This window comes from Equus quagga, chromosome 4 (assembly GCF_021613505.1).
Source record: "Equus quagga isolate Etosha38 chromosome 4, UCLA_HA_Equagga_1.0, whole genome shotgun sequence".
NCBI lineage: Eukaryota > Metazoa > Chordata > Mammalia > Perissodactyla > Equidae > Equus > Equus quagga.
The window spans coordinates 62,011,527-62,037,923 of record NC_060270.1 but is presented as its reverse complement, the minus strand read 5'-3'; the positions used below and the strand labels follow the sequence as shown (position 1 = coordinate 62,037,923).

General features: G+C 39.6%; 1 protein-coding gene across 2 annotated transcripts in view; it reads right to left on the bottom strand.

Annotated features, from left to right (window-relative positions):
* The window catches only part of ARHGEF4 (Rho guanine nucleotide exchange factor 4), a 245,539-nt gene that overhangs the window by 103,058 nt on the left and 116,084 nt on the right, over positions 1-26,397 (bottom strand). For both annotated transcript variants that reach the window (XM_046658663.1, XM_046658661.1), the window contains exon 4: positions 5,447-5,573. In XM_046658663.1, coding sequence (XP_046514619.1) covers positions 5,447-5,573 — 127 coding nt within the window. The remainder of the gene's footprint in view (positions 1-5,446; positions 5,574-26,397) is intronic.

Sequence of the window (26,397 nt, the reverse complement as noted above, 5' to 3'; positions counted from 1 at the left end):
TGTACACCAGCCAGTTAGATGACTTAGATGAAATGGACAAATTCCTAGAAAGACACAAACTCCCAAAACTCACTCAAGAAGAGATAGACAACCTGAATAGACCTATAACAAGTGAAGAGATCAAGTCAGTAATCACAGCACTGCCTACAAAGAAAAGCCCAGGCCTGAATGGCTTCACCCCTGAATTCTACCAACCTTCAAAAAAAGAATTAATATGAATCATTCACAAACTATTACAAAAAATAGAAGAGAAAGGAACATTTCCCAGCTCATCTTATGAGGCCAATAGTACCCTGATTCCAAAACCAGACAAAGATATTACAAGAAAAGAGAACTACAGACCAGTATCTCTTATGAATATGGAGGCCAAAATCCTCAACAAAATGCTAGCAAACAAAATTCAGCAAAATATAAAGAGAATTACACATCTTGACCAAGTGAGATTTATCCCAGAACTGCAAGGGGGCTTTACCATCTGGAAATCAATTAATGCAATATACCATATCAATCGAATAAAGAGCAAAAGTTGCACAGTCATCTCAATAGACATGGGAAAAGCACTGACAAAATCCAACACCCTCTCATGATAAAAACTCAACAAACTGGAAATAGAAGGGAACTTTCTCTATCTCATAAAGGGCATCTACAAAAACCTTAGGCTAGCATCATACTTACTGGTGAATATGGGATGCTTCCCCCCCTAAGATTAGGAACAAGGCAGAGATGTACCCTCTTGTCATTTCTGTTCAGCTGTCCTGTACTGGAGGCTCTAAGCAGGGCAATTAGGCAAGAAAAAGAAATGAGACATCCAGATTGGAGAGGAAGAAGTAAAACTATATTGACAGATGACATGATCTTGTATATAGAAAATCCCAAGGAATCCATTAAAAAAACTACTAGAACTAATAAATAAGTTCAGCAAGGCTGCAGGATACTAGATCAATATAAAAAAGTCAATTGTATTTCTATACACTTTCAATGAACAATATGAAAATGAAATTAAGAAAACAATTTCATTCACAAAGCATCAAAAAGAATAAAATGCTTAGGAATGAATTTTTCAAAAGAAGTAAAAACTTGTATTCTGAAAATGACAAAACATAGTTGAAAGAAATGAAAGAATATCTAAATAAATGGGGAAAAATCCCATGTTCATGGATCAGAAGACTCAGTATTGTTAAGATGGAAATACTCCCCAAACTCATTTACAGATTCAGCACAATCCTCATCAGAATCCCTGCCGATTTCTTTTAGAAGTTGATACCTGATTCTAAAATTCACATGGAATTGCAGGAGACTCAGAATAGCCAAAACATTCCTGAAAAAGAAGAGTAAAGTAGGAGCACTCTACTTCCCAAACTTACTGCACAGCAGTGGTGAGCAAGACAGGGTGGAACTGCACAAGGATACACACAGATCAGTGGAATAAAACTGACAGTCCAGGAATAAACCTATCCATCTATGATCAATTTGCTTTTTTTGTGTGTGTGAGGAAGATTGTCGCTGAGCCAACAACTGTGCCAATCTTCCTTACTCTATGTGGGATGCCGCCACAGCATGGCTTGACAACTGGTGCTAGGTCTGTGCTTGGGATCCAAACCTGTGAACCCTAGGCCACCAAAGTGGAGTGCATGGACTTACCCACTGTGCCACCAGGCCAGCCCCTCTGGTCAGTTTGCTTCTGACAAGGGCACCAAGACCATTCAAATGGGGAAGGAATAGTCTTTTCAACAAATGGTGCTGGGACGACTTGATAGCCACATGCAGAAGAACTCAAAGTATATCAAAGACCTAAATGTAAGAGCTAAAACTATAAAACTCTTAGAAAAAACATAGGGGTAAAGCATCATGACCTTGAATTTGGCAAAGGATTCTTAGATATGATGCCAAAAGCACAAGCAACAACAACAAAAATAGATAACTGGACTTCATCAAAATTTAAAAAACTTTTGTGCTTCAAAAGACACCATCAAGAAAGTGAAAAGACAACCCACAGAATAGGAGAAGATGTTTGTAAATCATGTAACTGGTAAGGGACGTGTATCCAGGATATAAAGAACACTTGCAAGTCACTAAAAAAAGACAAATATGCCAATTAAAAAATGAGTAAAGGATTTGAATAGACATTTCTCCAAGGAAGACATAATATACAAATAGCCAATAAGTACATGAAAAGGGAAAGCAAATCAAAACCACAGCAAGGTACCACTTTACACTCGCTAATTTGACCAGAATTGAAAGGTCAGATAACAAGTGTTGGTGAGGATGTGGATGTTGCAGGAATTACAGTGGTGATGGGAATGTAAAGTGGTGCAGCCACTTTGGAAAACTGCTTAGCAGTTCCTCAAATGATTCAACATACAGAGGTAACATCTGACCCAACAGTTCTACTCTTAGGCGTGTGAATGAGAGCATATATATGTCTTCACTGAAACTGGTACATGAATGTTTACAGCAGCACTATTTAACATAACCAAAAGATGGAAACAATCCCAATGTCCATCAGTGGATGAATGGCTAAGCAAATTGTGGTACATCCCTACAATGGAATATTATTCAGTCATCAAAAGGAATGATACATGTGACAACATGGATGAACCTTGAAAACATTATTCTAAGTGAAAGAAGCCAGTCACAAAAGACCAGGTCCTGTGTGGTTCCATTCATGTGCAAATCCAGAATAGGGAAATATGTGATGATGGTTGCACATATCTGTGAATATACTAAGAAACACTGAATTGTACACTTTAAATGGGTGAATTTTATGGTATGTGAACTATATCTCAATAAAGCTGTTAAGAAAATGGAGAAATTCCTTTACCAGCATTAGAAACTGGGGAAGGGTATCAACCACTAGTCAGCCATAGTCTACAAGAAAAATATAATTGGCTTGAAGGAAGAAGTGACCCATAGCTTTGACATAACAGTACAACTAGAAGGAAGGTAGGGAAATTCCTGGTAAAACCCTACAAACCCTCCCTGAGTCACAGGTGTGGGCCATGGAGGGCTTCACGTGATGCTGTGTGCTGGGGACTCGAAAGTCCTATCTGACCCTAGTGGCTCCACTCAGAGAGGAGAGGACATGGTGGAGCTTATCCTGGGCGCCGACTTGCGGGGCAGAGTGGCATGCTCCCACATCAGGCTAATTCTTGGCTATCCCTTCGAACATGGAGAAGAAATGCTGGAATGAGGCAAAGCTTCCTGCTGGGACTGCTTACAGCTCCCTCCGAGGTGGCTGACCTCCTGATATACAGGAAAGCTTAACTTTTCACTTCCTACTTCCATAGGAAGATGTGTTTGAAGGATTTTAACAGAAACCTGTAACAATCTCTGGAAGGATGTTGTCTCCAATGCTGCTTGATAACAGCCATTGCTGGGGAAGGATTGATGGCTGGAAAGATAAGCAAATAGAGAAATTTCACCTATAAAAAAACCGCCAGTCAAAAGAAAAGCAGATGAGTTTGGAAATGAGTTTATAAAACATGAACAGAACAAAATTTTAGAAAATTCCCAATTTTCTGTTTTTAACAAGTTTCAAGAGGACATTGGAAAGACTTACTGTAGATTAAAAACATGATCACTGAATCACACATTCTGGTAAAGGCAGTGAACAGCAGGTGAGATAGAACCAGAAAAACAGAGCGGAAGATAAAACTGAGAAATTCTGCCAGAACTGAGAGAAAAAAGAATCAAAAAGGGAAAATGATGAGAGGTTCCAGGGATGGAAACTGGAAATACAATTTATACAAAGTAGAAATCCAGAAGTTTGGAACAGCTGGAGTAGAAGCAATAATTAAAGAAAAGAAAGCTTTCCTAAGCTCAATATAGAGACCCAAGCTCACAGTATTTGACCCTCACATTCCCCTGGTGAAATGGGAAGACAGGTGTTATCACTCCTTTTTTGAATAAAAAGGAATCTGAGCTACAGAGAAATGGAGGGAGGTGCCTAGTGTCTCACCCCTGTGTGGCGTGCAGCTGCAGTATTCTTGGTATGCAGGCATGCAGGGCCACCTGTGTCACTGAGGGGTTTTTATTTCTTATTCTGCAATATTAAATTCATCTGCCAATTAATTCGAATGAGGCTAAGAAATAATAGGAAAACATGATTATTAAACTTTGAATTTGTAAGAAGGTTCTAACTTCAAGGGCCAAAGTCAGCCTTGAGGATTATTGCTGGAAGAAAGCCCCTTCCAGAAGCCTCTAAATGATTCCATGACTTAATGAAGAGCTTGTGTTAGAAATATTTTTTCCCTTGAAAAGATTCTTTCAGTAGTTGTCAAACTCCTTTTCATGACTTTGCTTACTGTGAATTTAAGATCACAACCATATATGGGAAAGAATAAAAGTCCACTGCACGATGCAGCATAAGTGCATACATTTGCTAATGGAAAATAAGCATGTCCACCAGCTAATCTGAGTGGCCAGCTCCCCCAGGACCAGCACCCAGTATGCACTGAGTCAGAGTCAGAGCTCAAGACTCAGGTCTGCATCAGAGCCGACTCCTTAGCATGGCATATGCCACTTTAATGCTCAGAGCCTGACCACTGCTCTCCATATCATCTTTTGCTAACTCTATTGGCTTTCTACAGGTCTTTAGTTTCACAGGACCAAAGTACGGACAGCCTTGAATGCCAGTCCCATTCCTACTCGCCAAGTCAGGATGAAGTACATGTTTGACAGGCAACGCCATTTTGCTTTTTCAACCTGTCTAGGGCTTTACCCTTCTTTATCCTTCTTAAGCACCAGATTTGGCCTCTCCTTCCAGCCAGCCGGATGCTTTTAGACCGTGAGTTGCTGTCTAACATAATCTGCAGCTGCTCAAGACCTGAGACCCAACATCTGTCCTTCCACCAGGAGGCCTTGAGCATTTTCAGCCTGTCCAGCTCCTCCTAGGTTAGGTCTAGGAAAGGCAGTGGCTGTGCATGAGGAGGCCCCATTCTGGCTCTCACTGGGGCCCAGTTTCCTTCTGGCACAAAAGCTAGCCCTTTTATGGACAAATATGTGATGTGATGCTGTTTGCCATAGTTTTGGGAAAGGGACTCAGAGAGGCTGCCATAAAACTCAAGAAAGAGGCTCATCCCTCAGAAGGGAAAACACTCAAGTTCCATCACTAGATGAGAGATGGCTCTCTGTGTGATTATTTCTTCTGCAAGTTATATCCTATTACAATGCCCAAGGGATGGTCATTAGTTCTGCTCAAAATAAACGAACAGAGCCAGGTTTGGGGATTCAATAACGGAATCTTCCCCAAGCCAAGAATTCCCTTTGTCTGGGTGCTAGGAACCTCTTCCTAATTGAAGGGATAAGAGACAGTGGTTTATCTTGATCACCTTCAAGCTACTTCTGCCAGACAAGTAAACACAGCAGTCTACAACACTCTCTTACTTCTTGTCCTTCTGTCCAGGACATCCGAGTGTAAAACAAAAGAGAGAGGCACCTAACTCACCAGTGTCCGGTCTGTCCTCCGGCCAGCACAGGTGGTTCAGTCCTGTTGGAGCACTCTGGGAGAATGGATGGCTTCTTCTAGGCAAATTCAGAGTCTCTGGAGAGCTAACAGTCATCTTCCTCCAACACTGGGAGAGGAGGAAAGAGGCAGAGAGTGAATGAAGACAAGATGACCTGCTGTCATTGCCACGTCATAATTTTTTAATTGTCCAGGACCTTGCTGTGAGCAGAGCACACAGCCAAATTGCACACAGCTCCAGGAGGTGTCATTCACATTGAAATCCATGAGGAAAAAAAAAGCTTCTCCTGTAGCTGGTAGTCTGTAACCTGTACGGCCATATGTGGCAACCATGGCAGAAGAGGTTATCATTCAACAATGTGAAATGAGGATGTTGAGGTCTCCAAACCCCTGAATCTCTCCCAGCCAGTCAGCCACACAGCCTAACATTTCTCCAAAAGCAAAACTGTTAATAGTTTTAGCTAAGGCATATTCTTTTAGGGCTACTTAATTAAAATGCAACTCATGAAGTCTCTGGCACCTCATAGTTATGAGACAGACCTCACCTTTAGACAGTAAGGACCAGTGTTATAGGAGGTCTTGGGAAGACAAGGGATATTGTCCCTTTCTTTATCATGCCACCATCCAGAGATAAACTTGGCCCCTCCCAGTTTTGTCTACTTTATAAGGTTATTGTATTAACTTAAAAGTTGTGGTCAGTATTCAAATAAATGTTTATTCCCTTTCCTTATCTTTTGTATCCTTCATACTATTAAGTAATAGTGCTTAAAAGATTCTTTTAGTGATATCTGGAAACATAAATATACAAACAAGGATGAAGACGGAGTAGCATACTGCAACCCCTCTCTTCCATTTGAATGCAACTAAAAACCTTGGACAGATGTATAGATCGGTTATTTGAAGACTCTGAAAGTAAATGCTAACAGGGCATTTGGGGAAGGAAACCAGAATTTGAAGTTACACTAATCCTGTGGTAAGTTTCCTGTTTTGTTGTTCCTGTGGTATCCCCTGGCCTGAAGTCAACAGCAGCTTGAAACTGGGTGTGGACAAAAAGGACTCCGAAAGAACCCCTCTCTCGTCTGAAGAGAGGGAAAAGGGGCCCCCAAGGGTCTGAACAAATGGGGGAAATCCTCTATGTTGCTGTTTCCTCCCACCCAAGACTCCTGGGAAATCCCATTATATTATGGCAGTGATGGCCAGGCAGACCGCTAAAACTCTCAGGGAGGGGAATCCTCTGTGACCAGAGGAAGTGTGGGCCCAAGAGCATGGGGGAGGATCTCTGGTTTATGTTTTCCTCTTTCTGTCTCCTGCCACTTGGCTCCAGAGGCAGACACAGTTGTAGGAAGTGTATGGCAGACTGGGAAAATGAAATCTTAGCTTTCTAGCAAAAAGGCCAGGAAGAGGGAGCGCCTGGAAACCAGGAAGTGCCTCAAAAAAATGCACATAGGAGGGAATTCAAGAAAATGATCCCATAAAGTTGTTTATGAACTCTTGGACTCATGCCCAAACTATGCATGGGTGGATCTGAGCCTAAACAGAATACTAAAGTCTTTGAGAACTGAACTTTTAGATAGAACATTTTACAAGTCCCAGACTAATGGATGATCCTCATTATCCAAACAGCACTGAAAACACCTTGAAGACTGGACTGACATAAGAAACATAGCCCCTGAAGGCCAATGAAAGCCTGTAGCCTAAACTAGATCAGTTTCCTGAAAAACTTAATAGTGTTAAAACTTAGAATAATTTCCATAGGAATAAACAAGGCCCAGAGTCTCATAACATAATATTCAAAATGTGCAAGATACAATCAAAAAACTACTTGATAACAAAGAACTATGAAAATCTCAATAACTTGTAAGGGAAAAAAGACAACAGATCTCAACACCAAGATGACACAGTTGTTGAAATTATCAAATACATTAAAGCAGCTTATATAACTATGCTCTAACAAGTAAGGGTGAACGCTTAAAATGAATGAAAAATAACAGTGGGGAAATAGATGCAAAAAAGAATGACATGGAAATATTAGAACTGAAAAATATAATAACTGAAATAAAAAACTCATTGTCACAGTTCAATTACAAAATGAGATGATAGAGGAAATAATCAGTAAATTTCTAAATAGCTTAATAGAAATAATCCAATCTGAAGAACAGAGAGAAAAAAAGATTGGAAAAAATAAACAGAGCCTCAGGAACCTGTGGGACAACGAGGGTCTAACATTCTGACATCAGAGTACCAGAAGAAGAGAAATTGTGGTGCAGAACAATATCAAGAAATAATTTCTGAAAAGATCTCAAATATGGTTAAAAAAAAAACCCTTAACTGATAAAACAAGAAACTTAGCAAACTTCAAACAGGGAAACCCAAGGAAATCAACCTAAAACATAATAATCAAACTATTGAAAACTAGAGACAATGAAAAAATTTTGAAAGCACCCAGACAGCAATAACAGATCATATAAAAGGGAACAGTCATTTAAATGACTACAGACTTTTCATCGATGCCCGAAAGAAGTGGAACAATATTTTTAAAATGCTGAGCCAACTGTCAACCCAGAATTTTAGATCCTGTGAAAGTACTTTTGGAAAGAAGGTGAAATAAATATATCTCGCGTGAATAAATCTAAGAGAATCCATAGTCAGCAGACCTGCCCTACAGAAACTTTGAAGGAAGATCTGCATACAGAAGGGAAACAATACCAGAGGGAAACTTCAAACTTCAGGAATTGAAGGAAGAACGATAGAAATAGTAAATATATAGGTAGATATAACAGACTATTATTCTCCTCTAAGTTGTTTAAAGTGTATTTGACAGTTAAAAGCAAAAATTATAATATTGTCTGTTAAGGTTTTCAATATATGCAGATGACATATGACAACTACAGCATAGAGGGTGACATCAAAGGGACCTATATGGTGGAAGATTTCTACATTCCACTCGAAGTGGTAAATATTAGTTCTAAGCAGACTGTGAAAAGTTAAGATGTATAGTAATCCCTAGAGCGAGTATTTAAAAAAAACAAAGAAATATAGTTAAAAAAAATCTCAATAGATAAGTTAAAATTTAAAACTAAAAAAATAACCAAATAATCCAAAAGAAGACAGTAAAAGGAGACAGAGCAATGCAAATCAGAGGAGGGAACAAAGAACATGGTAAATCTAAATCCAAACACATCAATAATTACATTAAATGTAAATACTCAGAACACATAGTTAAAAGATTTTCAAAATAGATTAATGAAAAAAAACCCACCCCGCATAATATGCTATCACAAGAAAACCACTTCCAAAATAAAGATAAAGGTAGATACAAAGTAAAAGGATGGGAAAACATATGCACACAAACACTAATCAAAAGAAAACTTGAGTGGTTATATTAATAGCAGAAAAAGCAGACTTCAGAGTAAGGAAAATTACCAGGGATACAGAAGGACATTACGTAACACAAGGCTGAATTCACCAAGAAGATGTAACAGTCCTAAATGTGTACGCACCTAACCCCAGACCTTCAAAATGTGTGAAGCAAAAACTGATACAATTTAAAGGAGAAATGGAAAATCCACAATTATGTTTGGATACTTCAACACTTCTAGTTCAGTAATCAGTAGAACAAATAAACAGAAACATGGCAAGGGAATATACAAAATGAACAGCACCATCCACCAACTGGAAGTAACTGACGTTTGTCTGACAGTCCACCCAACAATAGCAGAAGACACATTGTTTTCAAGTGCGCATGGAATATTCACCAAGAAAGACCATATACTTGGTGAGGATAACAACAACAACTACTTAAATTTAAAAGGATGGAAATCATACAAAGTATGCTTCTCTGACCATAATGGAGTTAAATTAGAAATCACTAATAGAAAGGTAATTGGGAAGTCTCCACCTACTTAGAAATTAAGCAGCACACTTCGAAGTAATGCATGGTAGTGGATTCTGTTCTGCAAACAGTGATTTAGTAGTGTTCTGATCCCTTCAACACATGCTCTATTATTCCTGGTGTTCTGACTTTTTCAAGCTACATTGTATTATTCTTTGTCACACTTTTTTGGTAATTGTTCTTGTAATACATCTTTTCATGTTTACTAGAAGAAACTACCAAACCATTATTTGACTCAACTAGTATATAATATCCATTTCCTATTAAATTATCAGAATTCTCAAACTTTTGGCCCTCAAGCTTTTTATAGTCATAGAATCTTAGACTTGGAATCCTCTTGAAATCTAGTTTAATTTTGGTTAAGGGGGAACTGGATCCTGTACATAGATGTATTCAGGCAGTCCAGATTACATCTGATTTTTAAAAAATAGCCATGTAAGCAAGTGACTGTATAATTTTTATAAAACTTTTATTGCCGTCCCTCACATGAATCACTAAAACACTCTCCTAACTCTCCTATCCTTGCTCCACAACACATTTGTCTTGTCACTCCCCTGTTAAAGGCTTTAAGCCCTAAAAGGCTGCCTGTTGCTTATAGAATAAAGCCAAGGTTGATTGACGCTGGGCTGAGTTCTCACATTGTTTTCTGACCACTGCAAAGACTCTCTCCCACCGCGCACATACCACTCACTATGCCCTTGATGCTCCCTGAATTCCACACTGTCATGCCCTTAATCTTGCTATTCCCTCTACTTGAGATGCCCTTCCCTGGTGAACTTTTCTCCATTCCTCAGGGAAACATCTTCCTCTCTGCAGTCTTCCCCACGCTCCCTCTACACAGAATTAGGCACACCTCCTACCTGGTTAACAGTGTGTGGCTGGCATTGCTACAGCACGTGTATTGCAGGATAGTTGCTGTACAGTTTTATGTATATTGAATTACAATATACATTTTATTATTGTGTTGTCCCTCTAGCTAGACTGTAAGCTCCTTCCGGAAAGTGACTGTCTTCATCTTTTATCCCTCTGGGCTCTGAGTCAAGCTCATTGTTCAGGGAGGGGCTGATAGAGAGGAAGGGAAAGGACCTAGCTTTCATTTAGCACTTTCTATGTGTCTGGTATGTACTGTACAGTTTGCCCATTGTTTCTCATTTAATCCCCACAACAACCCAACAAGGTAGAAACATATTAACATCTCCATTTTACAGATGAGGAAACTGAGGCTCAGAGAGGTTAAGCAACCTAACTTGCCCCAAACCTCCTTATTTTCTAGGCCAAGCTTCTTGAAAGAGTAAATGATGCTTCTGTTTCTACTGCTTCACTTCCCCCACTTCCTCTCTCCCTCCTCACTCGGCTGTACCGATTCTCCCCGCACTCCCGGACCTACGCTGCTTCTACAAAGCTCAGTCATTAAGTTCACGTGGTGAAGTCCAGCGAGCCACTTTCAGTGCTTTCTGCTGCGTTTGACACTACTCACCATTCCACCACTTCTGCTCTACTCCTTTGCCTTCTCTCCTGGTTTTCCTTCCTTTTTAATGACTCTTCTTGGTGTTCTGGGTTCTGCCCCCTCCTCTTCTGCTAGAATTCCTGGATATATCCATTTGGATGAATGACAGGCATCTCTGACTCAACAAGTGCAAAACTGGATTTATCATTCTACCCCTTTCTCCACACCTCATGTCCTCCTGTACTCCCTGTCTCAGGGAGTGTTATCAGTATTCATGTACCCAGCTGCTTAGCTGAAATCCAAGGACACACTAGACTCTTCTCTTTCTATCACCTTCCTCATCCAGTAATAACCACATCCCATAGGTTTTCTCTTAAACATGTTCCAGCCTTGTCCTAGGATGTGTCAGGCGGTGTTTAGAACATGGGCCCTGGTGCCTGAGGCCCTAGGCTTGAAGCCTGCTGCTGCCTGCTAGTTCTGTGACTTTGCCAAATTTCTTGTCTTCTTTATGCCTTGATTATCTCACTAGAAAAATGAGAATGATATTAATACCTGCATCTCACGGCATCCATAAGCATTAAATGTATTTCATTTGAATCACGTGGTGCGCGTCACGTAGAAAGTCCTCGGTAAATATTAGAGTAATGTTTATTATTTTACCCATGTTGGCTACCACCATGCTAATTCGGGTCCTCATATCTTATTAGGTGTCCCCTCAAATTCATCCTCTACTCTGCTACCAAGTATCCTATGTAAAATATACAATTGACAACATCAACTGACCGTATTGCTTCTTCACTTAAAAGCCTTCAGTGGCTCCTCCTCATATTGTGACCAGAGGACAAACTATAAGCTCTTCATCTAGAATGCTCTATGACCTGGCCCTGCCCTAACTCTCTGTCTCATCTCCTGCCACTCACTGCCTCATACTTTATACACCACCTGAGCCAAACTCCTTAAAGGTACCATCACCTCTTGTGCCTCTGCTAATGATATTCTCTCTGCCCTGACAGCCTGTCTTACCTTCGTAACCTTCCTTCCTGATTAACCTACACGCCGGGTCAGGACTCGAGTCAGGGGTCACGGACACTGCCAGGTTGGCTTCAGCATCCCTCCTCTGATCCCCTAGCGTCCTTGCATTCCTCTGTGGTAGCACTTTAGTTGTTATGTCCGCACCACCCAGAGCAATGCCTAGTATGTTAGAGCTCCACCATTATATTTTAAATCAAATCCATCTTGAATAAATAAGCAAAACTAATTTTCACTTTAATCCAGATATTTTCAATTCCTGGCTTACAGCCCTTTCAATTAGGTGAAATATAGTGCCTTGATAAACACCTGGACAACATCCTGTCAGCATGGACAATCAAGTCCCAAACCTGAGTGACTGCAAATGCAGTCTGGTCGTGGTAGAGGCAAGGGCAAGGAAGGGGACCCCTTCCACAGGAAAAAGGCGTTAAATAGAATAAATGAGTCCCAATTACTTATGGCTGCTCTATACCCACATAGGCCCATGCTTCCCTGAATACCTGCATCCTAGAGCTGTGGTCTTCCAGTTACACTCAGTTTTTATTATTTGTGCTGGCTGTATTCTATAAAGTCTCTGAAAACACTGGATTAGCAAATACTGAATCATTGCTCCTAGGGGAAATAGACAGGTTCCTATTATAGGAAATATCTGCAAATAACAGAAATGCTGTTTGCATTATATCAGTTCATTTGTCAACATCCTATGAAATAAGCCCATCTCATTAGCATTGAAAACCTGCTCTTCCACATAAGCCTTTTCCTATATAATACTTAGCAGGTGTTTTAAAATTTTTTCTGAAGTTTCCTGACCTGAAGAACTTGCCTCACCTGCAAGTTGAAGGTTTCTCAGGCCATATCGTCTTTTGAAGCATGCGAACCAGGCAGCACCAGCCGAGAAGGGTTCAACAGTTTCCTGACCCTGGGGAATTTTACTATAAATTTCTCTGGCTTTCAGTCTCACAACATGCTGCCCACTACACTTTTATTGGTCATCATCTCATGAGTTCACATTTCAGCTGCTTTTCCATAGTTCCATCACACACTACAGATGTTACTTTAGCACTTTCCAGAATGGCTTCATGTACAGATCGGTGAACTTCTTCCTTTGTCTGAAGGTACCATATTGTTAATTCATTACCATTGAATTCATAGGCCCTAGCACTAGAACTCATACCTGAACTGAGCTTATCCAACAAATGTATTTTCTCTGTAAGGCACGTCACAGTTTTCTTGTGCTTAGGAACATTAGACATCAGCATTATGCTTGGGGGCCATTTAAAGCAGCAAAACCACCAACAAAAAGCACAAAAATGCCAAAAACATAGCACTAAATAGATCACCTAAAGGACATCTGTTTAGTACAAGAGCCTAAATAAGAAGGAAGAGCCTCGCCTTGTTTCACCTTAGCTGGGAACCTGGTGTTGGGTGACTCAGATTTTTTGCTGCTCTGCACACGTTCATGAATGACTGCAAAAGAGCCTTGAGTACTGATTTTGGGGTTACAAAGAAATTGTAGTGAGTAGGCGAATTTACAAATATGGAGTCTTTGAATATGAGGAACTGTACTTAGTTCCATTAAATGGCCATTAGTGGCAGATCACTCTTTGTTAGAATAGCATGGAGGAAAACATTCTTAGCTCCAACTGAATCACTAGGAAAAAAGAGTATTGAATTAGAGTAAGGAGGGGCTGTCTGGGATGCTGGGAGTTGGAGGCAAAGATACTCTTTAGGAACCCCAGGGTCCTGACTCTGCTTTTGAGTCTCGGACAAGAATATGGCCTATTGGTGAGGACCCAATGTTTGTACATATTTCTTTAAAATGCATCTTTCTTTAAAAGACTGTTAAAGTGAGTTCCTTGCCACTGGTGCTATAAATCTTATGTATGAAAGAATGGTAGTGTAGCAAGAATTGAACTATTTCCCCAGATCCAGTAGGACTCTATCTTCTTTGGATAGTGACTCTGGCAGGGGTACCTTTCATCAGGGATGTAGAGGCCAGGGAAGTGCCACACTAAATGTGCTGCATCTGCTTCTGCCATATGTGTTTACACAGTTTTCAAACATTTTTTAATGTAAGTTAATTAAAATGAGAACTTAGGGTAAAAAATGTGTAGTTTCATCCCATCTATCCATAACCTACATAAAACAGTGCAAGTAGAAAGAACAGAGTCCTTGGAGACACACAAATAGGAGTTCACGTGTGGTCCCTGCCAATGTATCACCTTAAAATTTGGCAGGTTTCTTACTGTCTCTGAATCTCAGCTTCCTCATCTGTAAAGTAAGGCACATGACAACTGAATCACAGAATTGTCGTGATCACAAAACTGGACATATCCATGGGATGACTTCAACCTTTTTGACATACTCTCTTGACATGGCCCGTTTGTAGTGGCAGCTGCATCAAAATAGTCACTTCAAAATATAAAACAATACTTTTAATTGAAAAAGTAGTATGTTCAGCTTATATCTCTGACCTTTATTTGTATATAACTGTCCCCTATCCTCTCATACCCCACCTTGAGAGTTATAGTCAAAAGGCAAAAAGTACTTTGTAAAAAGTGAGCTGATATTGTGCATTATCCCCAGTTCTGAATCTCACCCCATTCTTCATTCTATTCCCAGTTATAGTATTTTCCCTGGTGTGGGATTTGGCAAGGTCCTCAGCTATTTGGCTATTCCACTTATGTTGTTGTCTGGATGTACTGTTTGATAATATGTCAAATAAGTTTGTTAATTGTATGCAGAAAAGTGCTAATATAGCAGATCTGAGGCTGTTATCTTTAGAAGGCCTGTGTGTAAGGTTAGCTCTTGGCTAGCATCTGGAAACTTGGCACTCAAACTGTTCCGTAACTGATAAGGATGGTTCACTGTGCCTAGACGGTCTGTACAATTTTTATATATCAGCTAATTAAAATGAGATCTTACAGGTCTCAATTGTATAACGTGCTTTACGCCAAACACCTGCCTTCCTTCTAATTTGGTATGTGCTAGGCAGGGAGTGCCTACATGACTAGCCTCCAATAAAAATCTTGAGCTCTCAGTGACTAATGGGCTTCCCTGGACAGAAGCACTGGGTACATGTTACTGCATTTTTTTCTGCTGGAGAAAGAAGCATGTTCAATGTGCACCCTCACAGAAGGGAGAAAGCATAAAGAAGCCTGCATGGATTATTTATTCCGACTCGACCTGTGTCTTTTTCCCATGCTGATCCTGCCATATATCCTTTCACTGTAATAAGCCTTATCCATAAGTATGATTTTATGCTGAGTCCCATGAGTCTTCCTGGCAAATCACTGAATGTGTGGGTGGTCTTGGAGACTCCCCTCCTCCCAAAAAACAACTTAGTTCTTAAAACTGAACTTTTGGAGACTTCCAGTTCTGCTAAGATGGAGTAGCCCCATTCTTCCAAGGTCCTTCCTCTTTCAACTAAAATTTCTAGATATAACATAACAAACAAGCATAGGAAGATGCTGCAAGGTGGAAAGAAGGTGGGCTTCCTAGAGACGTCAGGACTTTGGGTGCTGAGTGACCTGAATTTCCTTATTGCCTCATATGTCCCAGACAAGGCACTGCAGAAGCCTCCAACCCAGAACCAACAACAAGCACACATAAAAAAAGCTCCAAGAAAAGCTTGTTTCCCCTAGCTAAAACACTAGGAAAAGGGTGGATGTGGTAGGCAGAATAATGCTCTCTGTATACCCAACCTAATCCCTGCCTGTTATCTTACAGGGCAAAGTGACTGCAGATTAAGGTTAAGGATCTTGAGGTAGGGAGATTACCCAAGTGGGCTTAACCTAATCATGAGTGCTTAACAGAACCTTTCCCAGCTGAGGTCAGGGCTAGAGGGAGATATAACTACAGAATGGCCAGAGATGCCACATTGCTGACTTTGAAGATGCAGGAGGGGTCAGGAATCAAAGAATATGGCAGTCTCTAGAAGCTGGAAAAGGCAAGAAATGGATTCCCCCCTAATGCCTCAAGAAAGGAACACAGCCTTACTGATAGCATGATTTTAACTCAGTCAGAGCTATGTCAGTCTTCTAATCTACAGAAATGTAAGGTAATAGACTTGTGTTGGTATATGCCGTTAGATTTGTGGTAATTTGTTATAGCAGAAATAGGAAACTAATAGAGACTTTGGTACCTGGAAGTGGAGTGTAACTGTAACAAATATCTAAAAATGTGGAAGTGACTTTGGAATCGGGCAGTGGTCAGTGGCTGGAAGAATTTGGAAAAGCATGATGGAAAAAACCTAGATTGCCTTGGACAGAGTGTTAGTAGGAAAATGGATGCTAAAGTGATGCCTGCCAGTGAAGACTCAGAAGGAAGTGAGGAGCATGGTAGAGAAAACATAAATTGCTCTAGAGAACACCTAAATTGTTGTGAACAGACTGTTAGTAGAAATATGGACATTAAAGGTGCTTCTAATGAGGGCCCAGAAGGAAAGGAGGAACTGTTTTTGGAAAATGGAGGCGAGTCCTTGTCATTTAGTGGTAAAGTTTGGCAGAACTTTGCCCTGCAGTTATGTGGAAAGCAGAAGTGGTATATGATGAACTTGGATGTTCAGTTGAGGAGATTTCCAAGCAAAGTGTTGAAGTTGCAGCCTGGTTTCCTCTTGCTCCTTGTAGTAAAAGGCAAGAAGAAAGAGATAAATGGAGAGAAGAACTGTTAAATAACAAGGAACTGGGGCTTGATGATTTGGGAAATTCTCAGCTTGTCCAGGTGGTAAAAGATACTAAAATTAAGAGATTCAGTTTCAGAAAACTAGGTCTAGGGAAAAAGCTGAGAGTGTGGATAGACAACCTTTTGCTAATACCTCAGAAAGATCAAAAGTCAGAGTATTCAGTCATAAAAATGGGTCTTTGAAGACACTAAGGATGTGATCATAGATTCCCCTCAGCCATCTCAGAAGAAGCCAAAAATAGAGATAAGGTTATTTAGGAAATATCTGTGAAAAAGTCTCTTGTTTAATGGAATGAATCCCCATGACATACATGGGAGGCCCAGAAGGTCCTTGAGAATTTTATACTAGGAAAATCACTGCCCTCTTGGATGAAAGGGGACAGAGAGCATGACATGAAAGTGGTGGCAAGCAGAGAGTTAATCTTTCACTCCACCTTCCTGCCTGGCAGAAGGAAGCATACTGCAATTCCCCTCTCGGAAGTTTGGTGGAGCTGAACAGGCAGCAAGTCTCCCATTCTCCACCTAGGGTAAGCAGTTAGTGCTCCAATTCTCCCACTCAGTGGTGTCTATGGAAGTGAGGGGGGAGTTTCCATTCCCTACCAGGCAGAGGCAGGTGGCGCTCCAATTTCCCCACTGGGTGGTATTAGCAGGCCAGGCAGGGCACCGATCTTCCATTCTTTGTCTGGGAGAAGCAAGCAGTGGTGATCCAATTCACTTGCCAGGGTAGTGTCAGTGGATCCAGTGGATAATCAGGCAATGTGAGGTGGGGCAACTCACCACTAGGTTTCACCACCCTCACTCTGGTGTTAGTGGGCTGCAGCCAGGGTGATCCTCCACCACACTTGGCATCCACAAGACTGAACGATGTCATGCAAATCAGGACTAATCACGGCTCCAATATCACCTACCCTAGTGTCAGAAAGATACGAGAGATGAACCTCCATACTCACTGGGCAGCAATGAGGCAGAACAAAGTGGTGAGAGGCAGGACAAGCTGGCACTGCACTTTGTTCCCCCTCTCCTAAGGTCAGCAGGGCCCAGCTGGGAGCTGACCCTACACGTTGAAGGTGATGAGGTAGTAGACTTGGTGCCCTACTTCTGCCAGGAAGTTGTCAGCAGGGCTGAGGGGGAGCTGAGCTTCCAGTCCACCCACTGCAGAGAAGCCCAGCTTTTTTCAGGGGACTGACTGCCAAAAATAAGAAGATAAAGTAGGATTCAGAGTCTCATAACATAATATCCAGGACATAATAGAAAATCACTCATTATACCAAGAAACAGGAAATCACAAAATGAATGAGAAAAGACAATCAACATGCCAACACTGAGATGAATCTGATGCTGGATTATCTGACAAGGTAAAGCAATCATTATAAAAAATATTGAACAATCAATTACATGTTTTCTTGAGACAAATAAAAAATAGAAAAAGAAGTTATACAAAGAACCAAATGGAACTTACAGAAATGAAAAGTAAATAATTAAATAAATGGCACAAAAAAGCTACTGAATAGGCTTAGTAATAGAGTGAAGATGACAGAGGATAAAATCATTGAACCTGAAGACACATCAATAGAATTTGCTCTTTCTGAACAACAGAGAGAAAAATAGATGGAAACAAAATGAAGAGAGTCTCAGACCCCTGTGGGATAATAACATAAGAGCAGAGTGCTAGAAGGAGAGGAGAGAGAGAGAATGGGACTGAAACAGTATTTAAAGAAATAATGGCTGAACACTTCCCACATTTGGTGAAAGACATAAAAACTACAAATTCGAGAAGCTAAGTGCTATGGACTGAATGTTTGTGTCCTGCCCCCACTTCACTTCATCTTAAACCCTAATCCCCAGTGTGATCATATCTGGAGGAGGTAATTAGGTCATGAAGGTGAAGCCCTCATAAATGGATCAGTGCCTTTTAAGAAGAGACACGAGAGAGGTGATCTCTCTTTCTGGCCTGTGAGGAGACAGCAAGAAGGTGGCCATCTGAAAACCAGGAAGAGGGCTCTCACCAGACACCACATCTCACCAGATGCCAGCACCTTGATTTTCGACTTCCAGGCTCCAGAACTATGAGAAATTAATGTTTGTTGTCTAAGCCACTCAGTCTATGGTAACTTGTCATAGCAGCCCATGCTAAGACACTGAGTAGACCACAAATAGGGCAAACCCAAAGAAATGCTTTCTAAGACACATCATGATTACACTTCTGAAAACTAAAGAAAAGAAAAAAATCTTGAAAGCAATCAAAGAGCAAAGTTACATTTCTTATATGGTAATATCAATTCTAATGACAGTAGATTTGTCATCTGAAACCACATAGGCTGGAAGAAAGTGGCTCAACACTTTTTAAGTACTGAAAGAAAAGTACTGTCTACTGCCAAGCGTATATCTTTTTTTTCCTTCAGGATGAAGGGAAAATAAAGACATTTTTAATTGAAGGAAAAGTTCTCTAAACAGAAAGGAAATGATGACCGAAAAAAGGTTGGGCCTTCATAAAGAAAGAAGAATGTTGGAATGGGTAAAAATTAGGATAAATTTAATAGACTATCCTATTTCTCATACATGTCTTAAATCATTTTTGATAATTGAAACAAAAATTTTAAAACCATTTGATATGATTCTCAATGTATATAGAGAAAACACTTAAGACAATTATATTTTAAAAGTGGGGAGGAAAAATATGAACCTCAATGGAAGTAAGATTACTGCAGTTCATTGGAAGTGGTAAAACACTGATAACAGCAGACTGTGATAAGTTATGTATGTATACAATAATACTTTTAGCAACCACCAAGAGAACCATACAGAACAATATATTCAACAATACTACAAATAAATTATGATGGGATCCTAAAAAATGTTCATGTAACTGACAGAAAAGTAAGAGAAGAGTATTGGAAAACAGAAGAAACAATCAGAAAACAAACAATAAAATGGCAGACTTAAGCTCGAACACAATAATTATTTCAAATGTTAATGGTAAAAATATGCCAATTAAAAGACAGAGATAAGCAGAGTGGATAAAATAAAAGACCCAACAATGCTTCCTATAAGAAATTCACTTCAAATCAATGACAGGTTGAAAATAAAAGGATAAAAAAATATAACATGTAAACATTAATCAAAAAAGTGCTTATATTAATATCAAAACAGACTTCACAGCAAAGAAAACCAATTTTACACAATCTGCTCAAGAATATAGAAGAGGAGAGAACACTTCTCAATTCATTTTATGAGAATTCATTTTATGAGGTCCATATTGCCCTGATACCAAACAGATAGTACAAACATGAGCTTAGCTGCAAAAGATCTCAACAAAATATTAGCAAATTAATCCAGGAATATATAAAAATTATACATTCCAGTGTCATGGCAGAGTGAGCTTGCCTGAGACTCTCTCCCCTCCAACATACAACAAAAAGGAGCAACAATATTCCAACATAAAATACCCTAATAGCACAGGAGTCCCCAGAGAATCAAGGCAGCTAAACAATGGAAGGTGGAGAGGCTGGAGCCCCCCTGGGAGGAGTTGGAATGGGGTAAGAGAGAACTTCGCTCCCTCCCCTAAAGACTGGGATCACTGCCATTGGAGGCTTCATGAGGGATGGAGCGGGGGAGGGGCCACGCAGCTGCAGGATCACCCAGGACTCCCTAGCACCCATGCAGCCTAGAGGGAAGCCCTCTATCAGGGTGAAAGCTGTCACGTGGGGTGACCTCATCAAACTAGGACACCAGGAAACCAGATAGTGAGAGCTGATTGGGAAACTGGGGACTGCCCACAAAAGAAAATCCACCCCCCACCTGCGCTGCGCCATCTTGGCTGAAGGTGGCCCACTCAGAATACGCGGCTCTCGATGCAAACCCAGTAGTGATAGACTGTAACTGCAACCAAATAAGGTCAGAATGAGAAAGAGCAAACTTCCAGCATCAGGCAATTCATCAAAACTCCAGACCAGAGGGAAAACAATAAATACCCAGAATTATGTCCTGAGGACTCAGAAATAAGTAAGCTAAATGACAATGAATTTAGAATAGCTATCATCAAAAAAGTCAGTGAGGCAAAAGAGAATATAGAGAAACAATTCAATGAATTCAGGAGCTACTTCGCAAAAGAGATTGAAACTATAGAGAAGAATCAATGAGAAATACTAGAGACAAAAGACACAATGGAAGAGATAAAACAAAATATGGATTCCCTGAATGCTCATGTGGACACCATAGAGGAGTGAATCAGCATAATTGAATACAGACATGTTGAAATGCTCCAGACAGGGGAGGAGAGAGAACTGAGACTAAAAAGAAATGAAGAAATTCTCCGAGAAATATCTGACTCAATGAGGAAACACAGCATAAGAATTATAGGTCTCCAAGAAGGTGCAGAGAAGGACAATGGAGCAGAATGTGTGCTCAAAGAAATAATAGCAGAGAACTTCCCAAATCTAGGGAATGAGAGGGAAATGTGTGTGGAGGAAGTTTCCAGATCTCCTAGATTTGTCAATGTAAAAAGACCTACTGCAAGGCATATAGTAGTAAAACTGGCAAAAATGAATGACAAAGAAAGAATACTCAGGGCAGCAAGGCAGAAGAAAATAACCTACAAAGGAACCCCTATCAGGCTTTCAGCAGATTTCTCTGCAGAAACCTTACAAGCTAGGAGAGAATGGAATGACATATTCAAAACTTTAAAAGGCAAGAATCTTCAGCCAAGAATACTCTATCCAGCAAAAATAACTTTCAGATATGAGGGAGAAATTAAATCTTTCCCAGATAAACAAAAGCTAAGGGACTTCGTAGCCATGAGACCCGCCCCCTATAAGAAATCCTCAAGAAGGCCCACATACCTGAAAAAAGGGAAAAAGGGAGAAAGGGGTCACAAAACACAGAGTAAGGAGACAAACAGAATCAGAATAGGATAGCAAATATTCAACTATAGCATTAGGATAAAGGGAAGGAAAACACCAAAAACAAAGACAATCTTGTCACTTTAACCGGAAACTCACAACACAAGTTGGAATAAGATATGAGAATAATAACTTAGGAGGGAAGGAGGAAAGGGACTGAATCACTTTAGACTAAGGAAATAAGAGGCCTTCAGAAAATGGGCTATGTTATACACGAGATTCTGAATACAAACTTCAGGGTAGCCACTAAACTAAAAAGCAGAACAGAGACACAAAAAATAAATAAGGAAAAAACTAAGAAACACAGCATAAGAAACTGCAGTAATCAATGGGTAGACCAAAACATACAGGATGAGAAACAAAGGAAATGCAGGAAAACCGGAAAATGAGTGCCAGAACAACAGCATTAAGCCCTGATACATCAATAATCACCCTCAATGTAAACGGATTGAACTCTCCAATAAAAAGACACAGAGTGGCAAGATAGATTAAAGAACAAGATCCAACAATTTGTTGCCTCCAGGAAACACATCTTAGCTCCAATGACAAATACAGGCTCAGAGTGAAGGGGTAGAAGACAATACTCCATGCTAATGGCAAACAAAAGAAAGCAGGTGTTGCAATACTTCTATCAGACAAAGTAGACTTCAAGACAAGACAGGTAAAGAGAGACAAAGAGGGGCAGTATATAATGATCAAAGGGACACTCCATCAAGAAGAAATAACGCTTATAAATATCCATGCACCCAACACAGGAGCACCAAAGTTCCTAAAGCAATTATTAACAAACCTAAAAGAAGATATCAAAATAACACAATAATAGTAGGGGACCTCAACACCCCACTCACATCATTGGACAAATCATCCAGACAGAAAATCAACAAGGAAACAGTGGAATTAAATGAAAAGCTAAACCAGTTGGACTTAATAGACATACGTAGAACACTCCATCCAAAAACAGCAGAATACACATTCTTCACAAGTGCACATGGAACATTCTCAAGGATAGACCACATACTGGGAAACAAGGCAAGCCTCTATAAATTTTAAAAAATTGAAATAATAACAAGCGTCTTCTCTGATCATAATGCTATAAAGCTAGAAATTAATTACGAGAAAAAAGCTGAGAAAGGGACAAAGATGTGGAGACTAAACAACATGCTATTGAACAAGCATTGGATCATTGAAGAAATTAAATGAGAAATCAAAAAATATCTGGAGACAAATGAAGATGATAACATGCCATACCAACTCATATGGGATACAGCAAAAGCTGTATTAAGAGGGAAATTTATTGCAATACAGGCTCACCTTAACAAACAAGAAAAATCCAAAATAAGCAATCTCAAATTACACCTAACTGAATTAGAAAAAGAAGGACAAACTAAGCCCAAAGTCAGCAAAAGGAGAGAAATAATAAAAATCGGAGCAGAAATAAATGCTTTTGAAACAAAAAAGGCTGTAGAAAGGATCAATGTAACAAAGAGCTTGTTCTTTGAGAAGATAAATAGAATTGACAAACCCCTAGCCAGACTTACAAAGAAAAAAAGAGAGAAAGCTCAAACAAACAAAATCAGAAATGAAAGAGGAGAAATAACAGACTCCATAGAAATACAACGGATTATAAGAGAATACTCCAAAAAACTATATGCCAACAAAATGGATAACCTAGAGGAAATGGATAAATTCTTAGACTCTTACAATCTCCCAAAGCTGAGTGAAGAAGAAACAGACAATCTTAACAGACCAATCACAAGGAAAGAGATTGAAACAGCAATTAAAAGCATCCCAAAGAATAAAACCCCAGGACCAGATGGGTTTCCTGGGGAATTCTACCAAACTTTCAGAGAGGACTTAATACCTATCCTTCTCAGGCTATTCCAAAAAGTTAGGGAGGATGGAACACTTCCTAACACATTCTACGAGGCCAACATCATGCTGATACCAAAGCCTGACAAGGACAGCACGAAAAAGGAGAACTATAGGCCAATACCACTGATGAACATAGATGCAAAAATTCTCAAGAAAACTTTGGCAACCCGAATTCAGCAATACATCGAAAAGATCACACATCACGATCAAGTGGGATTCATACCAGGGACACAGGGATGGTTCAACATCCGCAAATCAATCAACATGATACACCACATCAACAAACTGAGGAAAATAACCACATGATCATCTCAATAGATGCAGAGAAAGCATTTCACAAGATCCAACAGCCATTTATGAGAAAAACTCTTAACAAAATGGGGATAGAAGGAAATTACCTCAACATAATAAAGGCCATATATGACAAACCCACAGCCAACGTCATACTCAATGGGCAAAAACTGAGCGCCATCCCCCTGAAAACAGGAATGAGACAAGGATGCCCTCTATCACCACTCTTATTCAACATAGTACTGGAGGTTTTGCCCAGAGCAATTAGACAAGAGAAAGGAATAAAAGGAATCCAAATAGGGAGGGAAGAAGTGAAAGTCTTGCTGTTTGCAGATGACGTGATCTTATATATAGAAAACCCCAAAGAATCCATTGGAAAACTATTAGAAATAATCAACAACTACAGCAAAGTTGCAGGGTATATAACCAACTTACATAAGTCAGTAGCATTTCTATACTCTAATAACAGGCTAACAGAAAAAGAACTCAAGAATACAATACCATTCACAATCACAACAAAAAGAATAAAATACCTTGGGGTGAATTTAACTAAGGAAGTGAAAGACCTATACAACGAAAACTACAAGACTTTCCTGAAAGAGATTGATGACGACATAAAGAGATGGAAAGACATTCCATGCACATGTATTGGAAGAATAAACATCGTTAAAATGTCCATACTACCTGAAGCAATCTCCAGATTCAACTCAATCCCAATCAGAATCCCAATGACATTCTTTACAGAAATAGAACAAAGAATCCTTAAATTCATATGGGGCAACAAAAGACCCCGAATTGCTAAAGCAATCCTGAGAAAGAAGAACAAAGCTGGAGGCATCACAATCCCTGACTTCAAAACATACTACAAAGCTACAGTAATCAAAACAGCCTGGTACTGGTACAAAAACAGGTGCACAGATCAATGAAACAGAATTGAAAGCCCAGAGATAAAACCACACATCTATGCACAGCTAATCTTCAGAGCTGAGGGCATACAATGGAGAAAATAAAGTCTTTTCAGCAAATGGTGCTGGGAAAACTGGAAAGCCACATGTAAAAGAATGAAAATTGACCATTCTTCTTCACCATTCACAAAAATAAACTCTAAATGGATCAAAAACCTGAAGGTAAGACCTGAAACCATAAGGCTTCTAGAAGAAAATATAGGCAGTACACTCTTTGACATCAGTATCAAAAGGATCTTTTCAGACACCATGTCTTCTCAGACAAGGGAAACAATAGAAAGAATAAACAAATGGGACTTCATCAGACTAAAGAGCTTCTTCAAGGCAAGGGAAAACAGGATTGAAACAAAAAATCAACCCGCTAATTGGGAAAAAATATTTGCAAGTTATATATATGACAAAGGGTTAATCTCCAAAATATGTAAAGAACTCACACAACTCAACAACAAAAAATCAAACAACCTGATCAAAAAATGGGCAGGGGACATGAACAGACATTTCTCCAGAGAAGATATATGGATAGCCAATAGGCACATGAGAAGATGTTCATCATCACTGATCATCAGGGAAATGCAAATCAAAACTACACTAAGATATCACCTTACACCCATTAGAATGGCAAAAATAACCAAAACAAAAACTAACAAATGTTGGAGAGGTTGTGGAGGAAAAGGAGCCCTCATACACTGCTGGTGGGAATGCAAACTGGTGCAGCCACTATGGAAAACAGTGTGGAGATTTCTCAAAAAATTAAAAATAGAAATACCATATGACCCAGCCATCCCACTACTGGGTATCTACCCAAAGAGCTTGAAATCAGCAATTCCAAAAGTCCCATGCACCCCAATGTTCACTGCAGCATTGTTTACAATAGCCAAGACGTGGAAGCAACCTAAGTGCCCGTCAACTGATGATTGGATAAAGAAGATATGGTATATATATACAATGGAATACCACTCAGCCATAAAAAAGGATACAATCATCCCATTCACAGCAACATGGATGGACCTTCAGGGAATTATGTTAAGTGAAATAAGCCAGATAGAAAAAGACAATCTCTGTATGACTCCACTCATATGTGGAAGTTAAACATGTAGACAAAGAGAACAGATTAGTGGCTAGTAGGGGAAAGGGGAGGTGGGGGTGGGCACAAAGGATGTAGGGGTGCACCTACAACATGACTGACAAACAATAATGTACAACTGAAATTTCACAAGATTGTAAACTACCATAATCTTAATAAAAAGTTTTAAAAAAATTATACATTCCATATATACTCCATGATCGAGTGAGATTTGTTCCAGGTATACAAAGCTGATTCAACATACAAAAAATCAATTAATATAATCTACCATATCAAGAGACTAAAGAAGAGAACATAAAATGATATCACTTGACACAGAAAAAGTTTTTGGAAAAGCTAGCACACATTCATGATTTCAAAAACGAAATTCAGGAAACTAGGAACAGAGGGGAAATTCCTCAATTTGAGATTCTATAAAAACACTATAGCTAACATCATACTTCATAGTGAAAGAAAGACAGGGAATAAGGCATGGATATCCCCTTTTTTCCACTCTTATTCAACACACTACTGGAATTCCTAGCCACTGCAATAAGACAAGGGGAAAAAGAAGGCATACAACTTAGAAAGGAAGAAATAAAACTGTTTCCTCCTGCAGGTGATGTGACTGTCTACATAGAAAATCCAAAGGAGTCTTTAAAAAAATTCCTGGAACCAGTAAGTGAATTCAGCAAGGTCACAGGATCAACACATAAAAATTAATAATATTTCAATATTCTAAGAATCAACTTGTGGAAAATTAAAAATATAATACCCTTTATAATAATCTATA